The 16,160-nt window shown below is 36.2% G+C and overlaps 1 protein-coding gene across 4 annotated transcripts in view; it reads right to left on the reverse strand.

Annotated features, from left to right (window-relative positions):
* STXBP5L (syntaxin binding protein 5L) overlaps positions 1-16,160 on the reverse strand; it is a 203,076-nt gene that overhangs the window by 64,092 nt on the left and 122,824 nt on the right. For all 4 annotated transcript variants that reach the window (XM_014286793.3, XM_027816931.2, XM_005433322.3 and 1 more), the window contains exons 9-16: positions 15,001-15,079; positions 14,667-14,821; positions 12,909-12,981; positions 11,412-11,559; positions 9,740-9,807; positions 8,454-8,494; positions 5,003-5,220; positions 1,028-1,200 (exon numbers count right to left, since the gene is read on the reverse strand). In XM_014286793.3, coding sequence (XP_014142268.1) covers positions 1,028-1,200; positions 5,003-5,220; positions 8,454-8,494; positions 9,740-9,807; positions 11,412-11,559; positions 12,909-12,981; positions 14,667-14,821; positions 15,001-15,079 — 955 coding nt within the window. The remainder of the gene's footprint in view (positions 1-1,027; positions 1,201-5,002; positions 5,221-8,453; positions 8,495-9,739; positions 9,808-11,411; positions 11,560-12,908; positions 12,982-14,666; positions 14,822-15,000; positions 15,080-16,160) is intronic.

Consider the following 16,160-nt stretch of genomic DNA (forward strand, 5'->3'; position numbering starts at 1 on the left):
GCCACTTCTATTGATTTTCATGGTTTATATTAATGGTTAAACTGAGGTCTGAGGTTCAACTGCCTGACTGAATAAGGTAGGCAAATGAATGGGATGCCAAAAAATACTGTTAATTTCACTAGAACAATGTCGCGATATTGCTTTTAAATGCTAATCCTATTTTCAGGAGCTCAACTGCCCAAAGTATCTGCAAAGTCAGGGAATGTTCATTTAAACTGTTTTTGAAATAATTGAGGTATTTAAAATCTTTAATAATAATTAGACTGAAATAATAATGAATTCACTAAAATGAGGGCAATTGTTATCAGCGGTGCACTATAATTGCTGGAAAATTACAGTTTCTAGTGCTTTGTACAGAATTCTGTTTTGCAACTATTCAAGTCCATAATTTATCTGCCTTATTAGTAAGAACGTATTAATCTATTCCGAACAGTGTCAATATGTACTCTAGCAGACAACAACTTGCTTCTTTCTAAAGATTCAACATATATACACTTCCACACAGTGCAACTGTTTCATAACTGTATATTTTAACAATTGTTCCATGAGTATGAACACAGTTTCCATCTCTTACATACAAAAAAATGCATATACTTCACAAAGAAAGATTTTAGCGTTATACTAATTAACCAAGGAAAAGCTTTGCGCACGTCTGGTCTATGGAAGTCTCTTTGTGAACTCAAAAAATAAATCCTCATACATGCCTTGATCTGTTCTGTGGTGCTTGTGTTCCATTCAAAATTGTGGGTAAGAGATGAAGATTTACTCCTAGATCATACTGGAAAATTACAGTCAAACCTTTACTATAACAGTTTACCTTCCTCATAATTACTTCTAGCCTTTTAAAATCCCTTGTTCATTACTTTGCCTTAATTATTTTGTTTGTTCCATATTCTGGTTTCTTCTCATTTTGTGGCGCATACATACGATTAACCTCTTTTTCTTGATACTTGATGGATTGTTACTACAACAATAGCAATGCTTTTTTTTTAGAAAGATAAATGTTTGAACAATGGCATAGACTTACCTAAGACATGGGATGCTATCCTTCATCGTTCCTTCGCATGCTACAGTGTTGGTACTGCCTGAAAGGCTCTTTACAGAAGGAAGCTGGGAAGAGGCATCTGGAAATGCAGGAATTATTTCTGGTTCAGGAGTAATGATATCTTCTACTTCATACTGAAGTCGTACCTCTAATGACTTAAATAAATAAAAAGCTAAGTTATAATTTAACAAAGCAAGCTGCTGAAAGTTCTGTTAATTTCAAATAAATATCAGCAAGCCTTTTTTAAAAAATACACCCACCCCCCCCCCCCCCTTTCTCATTATCATTTGCAGGCAAAGAATGCTGTCACTTGTTATTTATACAACCTGACAGCAACCCCGGATAGGAACTAGTCATCTGCCCTGCACTGACAGAGAAATACACAGCTACATTCTTCCAGTGCTGACTGATTTAAGGCTTTTACCGTAAGTGAAAGGCAAGAATACAGTTTTCCAGAGTTTATTACAAAAAGAGAAGATAAACACTGAGCCCCAAATAAATAATATTCTGGCATAAGAAGGCATCATTCAGGATAAATGTAATAAAAATTATCTGCCTATTGCCTGTTACCTTTTCCAAATTCATTAAAAACTCCACCTCCTTACTGCTAGCACAACAGAGTCTCTACAAGGCATGTTGTAGCCAGCATGCCGAAACCTGACAGCGTGGGTAGTACTGACGAACAAACCTCGTTTTCCCATAGGTGGGGGCCAGGAAATCTGACATACCAGAGATAACGGTTCTCCTGAACTGGGGACTCCAAAACGCAGGGGAAACTGGACAGGGAGCTCAAATCTATACAAGTAATCATCTCAAAGAATCACAGTATATATGGGGCAGTTCTTTCTACCTCATAAATTGTCCAAGGAGATGCTCATTTTGAAAAGAATAAAACCCAAGGTACAGAACCCAAAGAGATAAGGTCTTGGGATTACTAAATTAATATCAATTTCAGTTCTGGTACTTTGAAGAGATCAGAAGCAATTACAGATGTAGACACTGCAAACTCCATCTTAGTGATTTCCCACTGAGACATCATCTGTACCAGATCAGAGACTAAGAAAATACCTAAGTTTTATAAGAATCAGGAGATAAAGATCAGTACTGAAGGCTCTCCTATTTCTCAGCCATTGTGTTAAAACACATTACACTTCAGAAAGAAGCAATTCTGCTCAACTAGAAGAGAAAGGGTCCTTTCTCAAAATTTCACTTTTTTTTTTTTCTCCTTGCAAAATCCTTGGACTTTTTTGCCTGATTCAGCTAAAGAAACCTATGGACAACATTTGCTTTCAAAGACTAATGAGTGAAATACTGAATTCAGGAAAAACTCATCTCCTGGAAGTAATTGCTGCTGCCTGAAACAATTTATAATGTTGTTTAATCTTCATGCAGGACTGCAGTAACTGTTGAAGAGTATGCTCTTCTGCTTGCCATGTTAGAAATGCATCATTCTTCTTTGGATGTTTTTCTCTGTCTTCCTTTATCTACTAAAATTGATTTTGTTAAGTTGTAGCTATTCTTCATTTGCAGAGAGAAGGAAAAATTTAGGCTAATAACATGACTGTGGATTTTTTTTATGCTTTGGTCCCTACTTTGACTGGACCTTGGAAGGGGTACAGAACTGCTGCACCAATTTATTTTGGCACACGGTAAAGATCTTTTTGGAGGTTCCCATCACTAGGCTCATTAATTCTCATTTCTACATTCAAGCCAGTATAATTTTTTTTCCCCATAGTTCTTCCCAAGAGCTTTGAAGAGAAGCATCACTGAGGAAAGACTGATCATGTTTAATAGATACCTAGATATCCTTTTGAGACAGTAGGGAGTGGATTCAGGTGAGAAAACAGCGGCAGCAAATGCTTTTTACATAACTGCATGGCAATGAATCCAAGGTGGGATATTACACAGAATTTGTCTCATGCATACTATTGCTTCCAGATTCCAATATGAAATGATGCAAACAGTACTTCTATTGAGGAAATCCCAGACATAGCCTATGCCTCTAAGGCATATTCAGCACCAGACTTCCCTGCTACATGGAGAAACCTTTGAGTAGCCTCCAAGCTTCCCATTAACCACAGCAATGACATCAGGCAGTCAAATCAACATGGGGTCCCTAAAATACTGGGATTTGTGTACTGAACTCAAGGTGCAATCAGGCTGGCTGCTAGAGAAGGGTGGACACCAAGTGCTAGAACTTGGGCTCACCTCAGACAGCAAAGAAATCCTATAGAATTCAGTATAGACAAAGCCAGACAGCCTAAAGTCAGGTACCTATTCTACAAAGACTCCTGTATTTTTTATTATAAAAAAAAATCCTCACCTTTTGAGAGTGAAGACTTGAATGCCTACAGGAAAAATGTGTAAACCAAGAGATGAGGCCCATCTCAGGGATGCACAAAACCCAGGGGAACTCAGTGACTATGCCACCAAGATCCGATAACATTAAAGTAACTCTTCAGAGAACAATTCCTCATATACATGCTTCTTAATTACGGATGAAATCTGAGAAACTGTTAAATTGCACATATTATAACACTTTAGAAAATATCAGATCTGATGCACTTCAGCCACAAGAGTAAAAAACCCAAAAATAAAGAAATTAAATGATAGGTAATGAAAGATAAGGTGCATTTGCTATGGAACAATGTAAGAATACTGAAATGTAATAATTTCAGCAGCATTATACATAGCTGGTCAGTAACGTGAAATTACTGTTCATTAGTTTTAAAACTTTCCTGAAAGGATACGTTCAATATGTTTAATAATTGCCTCTGAGGGAAAAAAATGAGAGGAAAGCAACAGAACAGCTATAGGTAATGAATTTCCTTAGCAGATGGCACATGGCTACAGGCCAAAAATGACAGGTTTTTGCCAGGCTAGAACTACAGACTTTCTAAAGCACATTGAAATAGTGTGAAAAGGAAAAGAACTGTAACCACTGGAAAAAACAGTGGAAAATGATAGGGAAATGTTGGGTCGGCCCCTGGGGTTTGTTGAGAGCTGGCAGACGCAAAGAAATACTTTCTGGCAAGAGAGTGGCTGAGTTGCAAACTGTTCTCCAGCACCAGAGAATGGCAAGGCTGAAGGACAGGCAGTCATGTTTAGTTTGGCTTTGCTTTAAAAGTAGACTCCTGATAAACTTTTCAGTCTTACGGAAGAATGTTTTACACTATAAATGCAGTTCAGCAATTGCTGTTAGCAGTGGTTGTGGCTCTTGCACAAAAATGCAAGTTTTAAACCAAAGTCAGACTTGCTGTACTACAGTGGTAAGTACAAGGTGACTGTGGTGCAGTTAAAAGAACAAGAACTGTGTGATTCTATTTGAAATAAGGTGACTGCTTAAGATGTGAAGACGCAAAAAGGAGTATTTGAACAGGATAAAGCAACAGAAAGCTTAGGGAAATAACAAGTGCTTAGCCACAAATAATCTGGTATTACAGGTAGTGTCCATTTTTAGGGAAACAAAGTCAGCACAAGCCAGAAAAAACCATAAATCTCTATTTTTTTAAAGCCAGTGATAATTTTCAGTCCCCTTGTGGTACAAACACTATGAACATAAATTAAAGAGATTAAATACTTGAGTTAAAAAGAGTGTTATTACGTATGTACACAACGTACATTATCTGATAATAACATACAGCAGCCACTATTTTTAGAGCAGGTAAACACAACAGAGATTTACTGTATCATAAAGTCTTAAAAGAAAACTCTGTCTGAAATCTGTACTACTGGTTACTATTGAAGCAAAAAACTAGAGAGCTGGCTCCTAAAAACTCAGATTTTTGTCACTAACAAGTAGGATCAAGATTTCACTCAAAAGGTTTAAAATGGAATGTCCCTAAACCTATATTTATACAGCCTGATATTAATTTTATTCAATTATACGAGCACAGACACAGCAAGGCAATTTAGAAATTATGTTCTTTTATAAGAGTAAAATTCTGAAGGACTTACTGCAATTTCAGTATTTACTTCATGTTTGCTGAACCTGTAAACAACCACATATGCAGAAACTCCTGCCACACAGAAAATTCGGCTTTCAGGACACCAACACATCATCTGAACAGCAAAAGGATCTTCTTCCACAATCTCAGCTGTTGCTTTTCCTTCTCCCACTTTCTGTTTTTCGAAGACCTTTGATGTTTTTAATTTGTACAGCATCTGTAGAGTAACTGGAATACATTAAAACATATAAGAATAACTAACACGAAGCAAATCAGTTATAAAATTCCTCAGTTCCCATTTTCCTTTCAGTTGTGGCAGAACAAAGAAACTTAGGAAGGCCTAAGAGGAGAAGAAGATGGGTATTATACAATACAGATATTATTCTGGTACACAGTACTGGTAGGTTATGTATTTATTTAATACGTCCCAAACAGATAATGGTCTGTGAAACAGTACTTTCTAGGCCAGGATGTCACAGATCAACCACTATGTCTATAATTAGGCTTATACTCAATGTTATAAAGAGGCTCTGATAATGCTGCCATTTTCCTAATGAGATGTGAAACGAAGATTTAGTTTGTCTGAGGTTATTGTCTGGCCAGAATGTAAAGACTGTATGGCACTTCAAGAGAAAACATTAGGCAAGTATTTATGTGGCCTGAGTAACACAAACACTTTCCGAATGAACAGGAGTTCTAAAATGTATTTCCTGACTAGTAACTATATCTGTATTTATACCTGTACATTGAACCTTAATATCCAAAATCTTTGTCAAGACTAGAATTCCACTGCAGTGAATTCTGGAGGTAAAGGAGGGATTATAATTAACCTCATTTTGTTTTATTGACATTCCTCCCTGTTTTTTACTACTTTTACATTAATTTATCAGTGGCATTAATTAATAAGTGCATAAGGTCAGAAAAAAAGCCAGACAGGTGCAGCAACTATAAAAGTGTGTATATAGATAAAGGCAAAGCTGCCACGGCTGTTAGTGTAATTGTGGTAGATCAGCCTAGCCAGCTTGTGTAACAAGAGCAACAAGAAGATGAAAAAACGGCGTTTGAGTTATGTAACAGGGTGACATACACAGCAAAATGACATTTTCATTTTGCACTGCAGATATATTCCAGGAGTTTTAGCATATATTTTTTTGTATATGTACAAAAAGTTTTAGCATAAAAAATGCCACCACATTTTCACAAATTACAGAAGCCAGGGCTTCTGTAACGAACACATAATTCTGCCTGCCTTCTGTGGCAGTGCAAGAGGCCTCAGGAAGCCCTCAGTCCCACTGGGAAATGTAGAGTGGCACTTCAGATGTCATGGGTCCACGCATACTGGGTCAGAATCACAGAACCATAGGACTTAAGTTCAAGGTGAGGCTCTCTGTGCATCTGTGAATCACTAAGCATCGTCTGCACAAGGGCAAATAAGAAACTGCAATGACTTTTGAGCAAAGATACATTTGGAAATCTGTTTCAGTGGTTTAGCTATTCCCCTTTTCCCACAAATCTACGCTTTCAGATACAAAATGACACAATTAAAACATGACTAGAAGCACAGTATTTTGTGCCTTCAAATACCAGCAGAATATTATGTTTGCCATGAAATCTCAATTGAAATTTGAACTCTATTAAAAAAAAGTGAAGACCTTGTAAATAATAAAACCTTGTAACAATTAAACCCTTGTAAATAAGAAGTACCAAGTATGGTACCAGTAACGCAGTACACGCCCTGAAAAGCAGGACTAAGACCAGGACATAAGAGATGCACTGAAAGTACCATTACTGCTGAAGGGATTGTGAATACTCACAATCATCTAGGCTTTTACCTTTCAGAAAAACTCCTATTGCAGCAGGTAGAGATTCATTAGTGGGTTATGTTTACATTCCCTATGATAAGTTTTTTCCTTTCCCCATTCTGCCAGGGTTAGAGACGCAACCATTAGCACGCTGGTTCCTGTGCAGACTGTACGCTAAATGCTTTGGGGTCTTGCAACAGTCTGTATTGCTTCACCCGAACTTTAATGCCTGTATTTGCACATTGTTGTCAAGAGCATAAGTAATGAAATATGCACAAGACAAAGTCTAATGCCTCGCACTACTTCTCTAAATAAAAGTAATTATCCTATTTTTGTTCATATTAAAGTGCTCTCAAACTTCTGTCTTTGCAGATAAAACTCCTGTTGACCGCATTTGCATTTTTTTCTTTCTGCTGTTCACCACAACTTGAAAATACTGGAAGATGTAAACTCTAAGCTGCATGTATCTGGTTTTCCTCCATTTCCAAATAGACAAATTATATAATAAAATTATATTATAAAAACCCAACTCATTGTCATGTTCAGTTGACATGCTTATGTAAAACTCCTTTGTGAGGTGAGGCTTTGGAAATCCTCATTATCTCCTTGTCCACCCTGATGAGTGAAAATATTTGGTATTAGGCAAAAAGAAAAATACCTGACAAAGTCACCAGGTTCAGCTGACATTAAAAAGTTGTAAACGTTCCCTGTATTTGGCTGGAAATGGTAGCAGTATTAACCATTACAATTCTGTGGCACAACGTGGAACTAGCAGGCAGTTTTGCATACTCCGTGTCCCTGGGACCATTACAGGTAGGGTATTAGGGTCAAATTAAATCTCCCTATGCCTAACATTTCATACAGAAATTTTTTTAACACTCTTTAAGAGACTGATACCTCATATATTCTACCCAGACATCCCTGTACCACAGAAGAGACAGAATACAAGACAACTCTACTGCAACTTTTGTGAACCACAGTCACACTATTTGAACCAGAATATTTTAGCCTTCAACCAAAAGGTTTGTATATATTTTACTAATAAATGCCATATTTTCTGTAGAGGAAAATGCTGGGTTTTAGTATCTGTAGTTAGAGTAAGAATGTATGGAACATGTATTTTCAGAAACCTTTTCCTGCTCAGATTAATGGAAATTCTTCCCAATTATTTCCTGGAACTTGAGACTGGACAAGAAAAGATTTAGGTCTTCTCCACCCTCACCAGGTTAGACATGTATCAAGATGTACTATTGTATTTTATTTTTCTTAGCTGTAAAAGAGTCTGTATTGTACTCAGAATAGAACAGACGTGACAATATTAGATCAAATTGAGCCCACTCTTAGACACACAAGAAGATTATGTCCCAGGGATTTTTAACCAACACTCCATCCTTCATAGGTTTTGGTACATTGGATCTGGAGTTTTTATTATGCTTAAAGACTTCCACTCTTTTCTGTCTAATATTTCTCATTAGCAGAGTTTATTTCCCTAATTTAATAAAAAATTGCTTAATTTAACCTCATTATTCCCGATTATATCATCTCAGGTATTACTACTCATACTGTTAGCTGTCATGTGGTTTTTTTAATATATATATATATATATATCTCCGCATGTGACTTGTCAATATTATATAAAAGTGAACTTCAGAAACTTACTGGCAGAAGCATCCCAAAACTTTACTGATCCATCTGCATGGCTTAAAAAAATATAAAAATTAAATGTGTTAAAACAAGATGCAATTCTAAAACATCTTCTACTTTCAGTGAGTGATAAACATAAGCAGAAAACCTGTGTTTTGCTCATGTGGTAACTCTCCATGTCTTACTGACAATATATAATTATATATATACTAAACATAAGAAAATACTTTGTTATTATTTTTATTTGGTTAATAAAACACTTTTTCATGCATTTCCTACAAAGAACTAAGCCCCCAATGAACTTTAAGATCATAACACCAAGAAATTAATTCCCATACTAATGACAGCACCAAGTTACAGCACTTTTGGCTTTGCAGTGGGCCAGCCTCAAGCCTTCACTAAAAATGCCATGTCTAACGGACGTTGAAAGGACAGAGGGTAACTTTGTTTTGCATACTCCATGTCCCTGGGACCATTACAGGTAGGGTATTAGGGTCACACCTTAGAGCTGTGTTCTTTTTATTAACATAAAATCATCCCCAAAGTAAAGCTGGAAAAAGGACACATTTCTCTTTAAAATGGGAAAAAGTCCTCCATCACCTTATTGGTACTATTGCACACATCATAATCTTATTTTTAAAAACAAGGTATTAAGTATCACTGATAGTAACAATTTATCAAATATATCGCTATCATCAGCATGGCTGAGACCAGAGGGAAACGCAGGGTGTGTCATAGCTGAATAGCTTTTGCTTTACAGCCTGGCCCTTGAAAACGCATCAGGTGTTGCTCACGGAGCTTCGACTGCAGTCGGAGCCTTCCTACGCCTTTTCGCTATGGGGCTGTGTCTCCACTCACGAGGTGAAATTCATCCCAGTGCACCACACTCACTGTCCCCAAATACAAAGTCCCCGAAGGCCAAAGGACAACAGCAACAGAAGAACAGCTGCTCCCCTTTTGAAAGCTATTCTCTGTGCCATTCATGGCCAAAACACCCTCTTGCAATGGATTCTCCTTTCCAAAGAACTCACCTTCACAAGCATATAGAATTGCTGTCTAACACTGGGGCCTCAAATGATAATTCTTAATGGTATTTCATCCCCAAATATAAAGTTCTGTTTTCTGGAGCAAATGGGAATTTCTGTGGTGACTCTGCACAAGGGAAAAAACTACATACCTCAAATGAAGAGGGCAGGATATGCATGCTCTGTGAAGGGTCAACTCTTAGCTATAGCTAACCCGCAATCAAAAGCTGTAGACACTAAAATTTTAAAAGTACCAATCCTCAGTTTCATTCTCACCCTGTAATAATGATTTCAGGATATGTCTGAGCTCCAAGGTTCCATGCTCCACCACTGATAGGCCACTCCTAAACAAATAAAAAGAGTACAGAGATCACAACTACTTCTGATGAACCTTCCTTGGTTAATATTTAAACTCAACAGCAGACAACATCTTCCTCCAAAAAGCAATACAACTCATAAAAGGAACAAAAATGTGTAGCACTTAAGGCTTTTAAAGCTTAATGAACATTTTTATACTATCAATTAAGGCTTTTGAAACTTAGTAACATTTTAATGTTATCAATTAAAGCTCTACCTTTTAAAAATATTTCTGCACAGCCAACACTCAACAATCCAAAATAAGAACTAGAAGAAGGAGTAACAAATAGTTCTGCTACTCTTCATATCGCTTGATTCTTGGAGTTTCTATAGGACACTGAATAGACTGAGAAAGTATTCGAAGGATGAGGACTACTGAAGAAGCTGGCCCAGACAGAAATATCTGAGCATGATGCCACAAGATACAAAGGAATGCAAATTTTAGAGAACATATGACATCATCATCTCTTCTCTGCCTTTTGTTTCCTAGTGGCAAGACTTCCATTCTCTTCCTTGGTCTAGGCTGGTAGAGCAAAATGCTGGTCTGTGCCTAAAGATTGACATGTATGGATACAGGATACAGGATGTGGATGGATGATGATGTGTGCAGAGTATGAGTGGGTGGAAAAAAGCTGGGAGGACAAACTGGTTACGTGGATATGTGGAGTGGATGCTTGTGGGTACAGAAATGGGTGGGTGGCAAATGAGTGGCTACCTACATCGGGAGTATATGTTTGTATGTACACAAAGTGAGGGGACAAAAGGGTGTGCAATGAATGCACACAGGTGGCAAAAAGTTTGGGAAACTATGTGTATGAGGTAAGGACAGATAAGCAGACAAATTCAAAGAACAGCAAAAAAAATATTTTCTGAAGTATTTTGCTGAATCAAGATCCAAACCAAGTAGACAGGGTCCAGTTTCTTAGTTCATGAAAAAAAGGCAGCTCCAAGGAGAATACTTCTGTTAATATGAATAGGAAACTGATGACATCTGATTGGTTTACCTATATTTTTTCTAATTTATTTATTATGATGGATTAGTTCTAGTCAAAATATAAACTTGATTAATGCTTGAAACGTATAATATAAGTGCATTTCCTCTTTTTATTTCTGCAGCTTGTCCTATTTCTAAAAGCATTACATTAAGACTTTGGTAGCTCAGTAAAGTAATTATTGATATCCCTATTTAATAAAAATCTCACAGACATGCTGTCAACCCTCAACTTCCACTGAAGGTCTTATGCTAACTTTTTTTCAGTTATAAGGTTTTCACTTTTTTCTTTGATAGAAATAACTTACCATTACAAATTTGAGTTCTACACTGATGGCTTTCCTTTCACTCAATCTGATTAGGCTTAAGTCCAGCAGCCTAATGCTTACATCCTACAAAATGATCATTAATGGTTGTGCTTAAGTGATGGTGTTTCTGAGGGACAAATACCAGGCTGTAAGCATCCTGCTAAGCTGTTGGTTGGACCAACTTGAAAGTGATTATTAAAGAAGTAAAATGAAAATCATTTGGTAAGATGTTAGAAATACATAGCTTGTACATCTACTTTCTTTGTTTAAAAAAAATACTGGTTTTGTTTACCTTATTGCTGTATCCTTGCTTTTTATGTTTTGCTCCTACAGAATAGAGTACAGGAATCAAATCTGGAGGACAGTCCGCAAAATATTCTGTGCAGGTAACAGGTGACTCATGAATGTCAATAGGATATGGATTTTCAAAGATGGGAAAACTAGTTAAGGAAGACAATTTATTAGAAGCACTGTGACACACTGAGCCATAGAAGAAAACATATTCTCATATTAAAGTGTATAACAGAATCTAAGTAAAATAATTACTAATAAAGTACATTTCCCCTTATTTATTCAAACATATGCGTTCTTTTTAATGTGAATAATAATTTATAGTTACTAAAATAAAGATACAAAAATTCCATTGCCACAACAAGAATCCTCTTGTCACATAAATAAATACTCATTCATGCAAACAGTTCCTAAGGCTAACAGGACTGCTTATGTGTACGAGGATTAGGAACCGATTTTTTCCACCATCTCAAAATCTTATTTATACAGAGGTGACACATTTTCTAGAAGCTTCAGGTTCATGGATATGATATATGCTATGACCTAAGAACTACTTAAACAACTGTGGATTTTATATTGAGCAGCTTAGCTTATTGGGTTGGTAGACTACTGATTATACAATGAACAATTGCACCAACAGATGAAGCAGATCTCAGTTTATTTCTCACTTCATCAGTTTGGACAGTCTGATGAGAAGGAAGGCCTTGCTTCTGGCATATTACACAATGTTATTCACAATTCAAAAATGTAGGAAATTTGGTTCTGATTTCAGTTACATCCATTTCTTATTGCTGAAATGATTTGAATTATTTTTGAATGTGAGATCAGAATGTAATTCGCTAAAAATGTTTCAAGACATTAAAGGCAAAACCTGTTCCTAGTTATACCAGTGTGATTGTGGATGTACATTACTGGTAGTGTTGGAGGCAGAATTAAATAAGTAAGAATTGAATTCTGCATTACACTATGTATAGTTCCTCTTTGATATGAACACTGATTCTGATGTGAAAGAACGATTTGACATTTAAGCCAGCAACTGAATCATTAAATAATCCTGTAGATTCACTACAAATCAATGCCATCATTTACTAAGATACTTAAGTAAATACTTAAGTGGTAGTCCCTGTGGAGTCTAGTGAAGTTAGGCATGCATATAAGCAGTAGTTGAATCTGGTTTCCAAAACACACATTCAGGTGATAATTCAGCATGTGACCAAATATTACTTAACTATGATGTTGAGTGAATGTTTGAGGGCTGTGCTGAAGGGACCACAAATTTAAATTTATTTCCAAACTTAAGAACAAATATTATCATAAGTTCCTGTTGATTAGCTGATCTTAGCTCTTAAGGTGGAGGTAAATATATAAAGTAAATTATTACCAAGAGCGGATGATTTTGGATAGTAAAATGACATTGCATGATATCATTTGAATTTTTACCATCACCTGCTGGACAGTTAAGATGTGCAAGTAACTTCATAATAGACTTCATACTTACTTGCTTTGTGTCAGGTCGACCACAATGAGATCTTTTTCCAAAAGCACAACTACAGCGTAGGGTTCTTGAAATTCTGTAAGCGAGGAATCAAGTGTAAAAGACATGCAGTTCTCTTATTAATCATTTTAAACAAGTAAGTCATGTTTATGTTCTCTAAACACTCACAGTATATTAAATAAATGTTTTAAGGTACAAATACTGGACATATCTAAAAACTAGATGTATCTGCCAACTAGGGCCAGACAGGAACTGAGAAATTACTTTTGGGCACTATTGCTGATCAACATTATCTGAAAACAAGCGTCAGATTAGGGCCAGACAGGAACTGAGAAATTACTTTTAGGTAGTATTGTTGATCAACATACATAGCAGCAATAGAACTGGCATATTACAGCATGCCAGTATATTGAAAGAAATAGAAAATGAGTAAGTTGTGTGTATCCCTACATAGCTGAATCCAATTGTTATACAGAAAATGTATTTTTGCTGTCCCGTAGTAATACTTCTACCGTGTACAACAAGAGATTGTTCGCAAGAGATTGTGAACAGCTGGTCCAGTCCACTCGATGATACACAATGCCTTCATTTCCAAAGTGATTCCAAAGGAATATTGCGAGGGCTTCCTGTGACTCTGCTGTGTGCTATTCAGACACTGCCACACTCCTTCCTCCCATACACTCTATAGATTATATTGGTCGGTTTTTTATTTTGTCCTTTTTTCATTTATCAAAAATAATCAATTAAAATGACAAATAAATGCTTCCCTTGATGCATAGGGTGCATTACCTTACACAGGATAAAAGTTATTTGAATATACATATATATGAAGTTACGATTCTATTCAACAGCAGCAAACCATTCACGCATGCGCAAGCTCAGAGTACTCTCTTCAGATGGCTGATGCCAAAAGGCTGAGTAACTTGACAGCAACTGATTTACCTCCCTTTCAGGCCAGCTATGAACACACATTATCTGTGGCCTGTTTTTATACAATGCTATGAATAATACAAGTTAAGCCAAATTTTTTAAGTAACAGTGTGTGAGCAGGGGAAGGGGCTACAAAATCTTAGTAGTATCTTGACACAGTTAAATGAAGGGCCAAACTAACTCTGATTACTGAAAACTAAATTTTAGCATGACATTGAAACAAATATACAATTTATCTTTACTAAGTGTTTTTAATATGTATTTGATTTAGCTACATATATAAGGTATATTTTACATTTCTGCTTGAGGACTTAAAATGCTAAACTTACTGTCTTTTTGACTTACAGCTTTCCTTCATTTACTCTCTGGAGTTTTCTGTGAATGTGCTTCAGAATTTGGCAGCCCCGCAATATGCAGCAAAACACTTGTAACAGTTTAATTAAGGCTGAAGTGTAAGAACTTTTTTGCAGATAAGTAATCATTTAATCTTCAATAATTAAGAAAAAAAAAAAGAAAATATTTTCAGCCTCATGAAAAATGTCAGAAATATAAACACAGATGTTTATATGTGATTATGATTAATAGAAATGTTTCCTCACACTAACCCGTGTGCTTCAAGCTTATATCTGGAGATTTGTGCATGCTTTATTGTCCATTAATTACTTGCTTCCTGTACTGGGAATGCAAACAAGTTCCAGTTACTTTCAGAGATGTGGTTTTCTTGAGATGGAGACAACTGTGAGAATTCAAGTCCCTGGAATGTTGTTATAGTATGAGAGAAGATAATTTCATTTATATTTTCCATAGCTATGTTTTCCTTGATAAACTCACCATTGGGATATGGGGTTTCACAAAGAGTTAAAAAATCAACTATAGGGTGATCCATTTCAAGAACTGTAATTGCTTTCCCATGCATGATTGTTAAACTTGGTCTTCGACAAGCCTTATCATATGACAATCCACCAGAAAATATCACAAATGGTTCACTGTATTAAAAAAAACAACACAGTAATTGTAAGTTTACATAGTACATACAAGTTTACATTCTAGGTTTAGTACCTGTAAATATTAATAAATAGCTTTGCAAAAAGAAAGCAGGAAAGATTCTAAAAGGACTTTAACTCAGTAATGTAACATTGAGTTAATTACAGAATTAAAAACATACCTGTTTTTACAGGTCTTGTACTCTACTTTGAGAATTGGTTTACAGGACTCAGGTTTTTTTCCATCTCTTTGAATTTTTCCTAAGGAAAGAAAGAAGATGAAAACTGTATTAAATCATCATGATGATAGAACTATCAAACTAAAACGTACACAGTGAAGCAACTGTATAAGCAGTAAGATAACAGAAACTGAAAGCTACAGAAGATGACGAGTACTAGCTCCTGCTTCCGTAAAATATGCATTTGTCCAAATTAATTGCATTTATTATGGCTTTGTGTTTTTACTGCCACATACATCTAAGGGACCACAGACCACACTTCAAAGACATCTAAAACCCATGCAGATTACTAAGAAGGATGGCACTTAACTAATAATTAATGCATTTGACCAAATGTATACCTTTTTTCCTGAACATATTATAACCATAAAGAGCTTAATTTTTTTCCTTAGTCATTCTTAGATTGACTCAATTCTTTTTGTTGACAAAATGTTACGTGCTCTGGACTGTAACTAGTTGAGTGATAAAATTAAATGAAGCGTACAAACGAAATTCATGGGTTCTTGGTTAATCATGGCTCAGTACTTTCTTCCAGTCAAAGAAAAGTCACTTGTAAACCAGAAAACCAACAATTTTGGTTCTGTTACTTTGAAAAGCCTATGCTTGCTTTCAATATCAACCTGGTTGGATCATACAGGGCAGATGAAGCCAGCCTGCTCTCAGAGGTGCACAGTCACATGATGGGAAGCAAAAGACTCAAGCTGTGACATGGGGAATTCTGGTTGGTATCAGTAAAAAAAAAAAAAGTAACTGGAAGATGTTGTCCACAGAGGCTGTGCAATTTGTTGTTGGAAGTGTTCAAGTGTCCAGTGTCAACTGGACACTGCCCTGAGCAAGCTGATCTAATCAGGCCTGGTTTGAGCCAGGGGTTAGACTAGATGACCTCTGAGAGGTCCTTTCTGATCTAAAGCACAATTCTGTGACTAAAAATTATAAAATAAAAGCAATTAGGAAATGTAAGAAAATGCTAAAACTCTTCTGGGCTACACGATTTTGTCTTCACCTTCTTCCTCCCTGTCCACTCAGTCAGGTTTCTTGGTCATGTATTGATTTGCAAGAGAGTCAATACCTTTTTACCTCATTTATAGGAAGCAATGGCATAT

The sequence above is a fragment of the Falco cherrug genome, chromosome 5 (assembly GCF_023634085.1).
Source record: "Falco cherrug isolate bFalChe1 chromosome 5, bFalChe1.pri, whole genome shotgun sequence".
NCBI lineage: Eukaryota > Metazoa > Chordata > Aves > Falconiformes > Falconidae > Falco > Falco cherrug.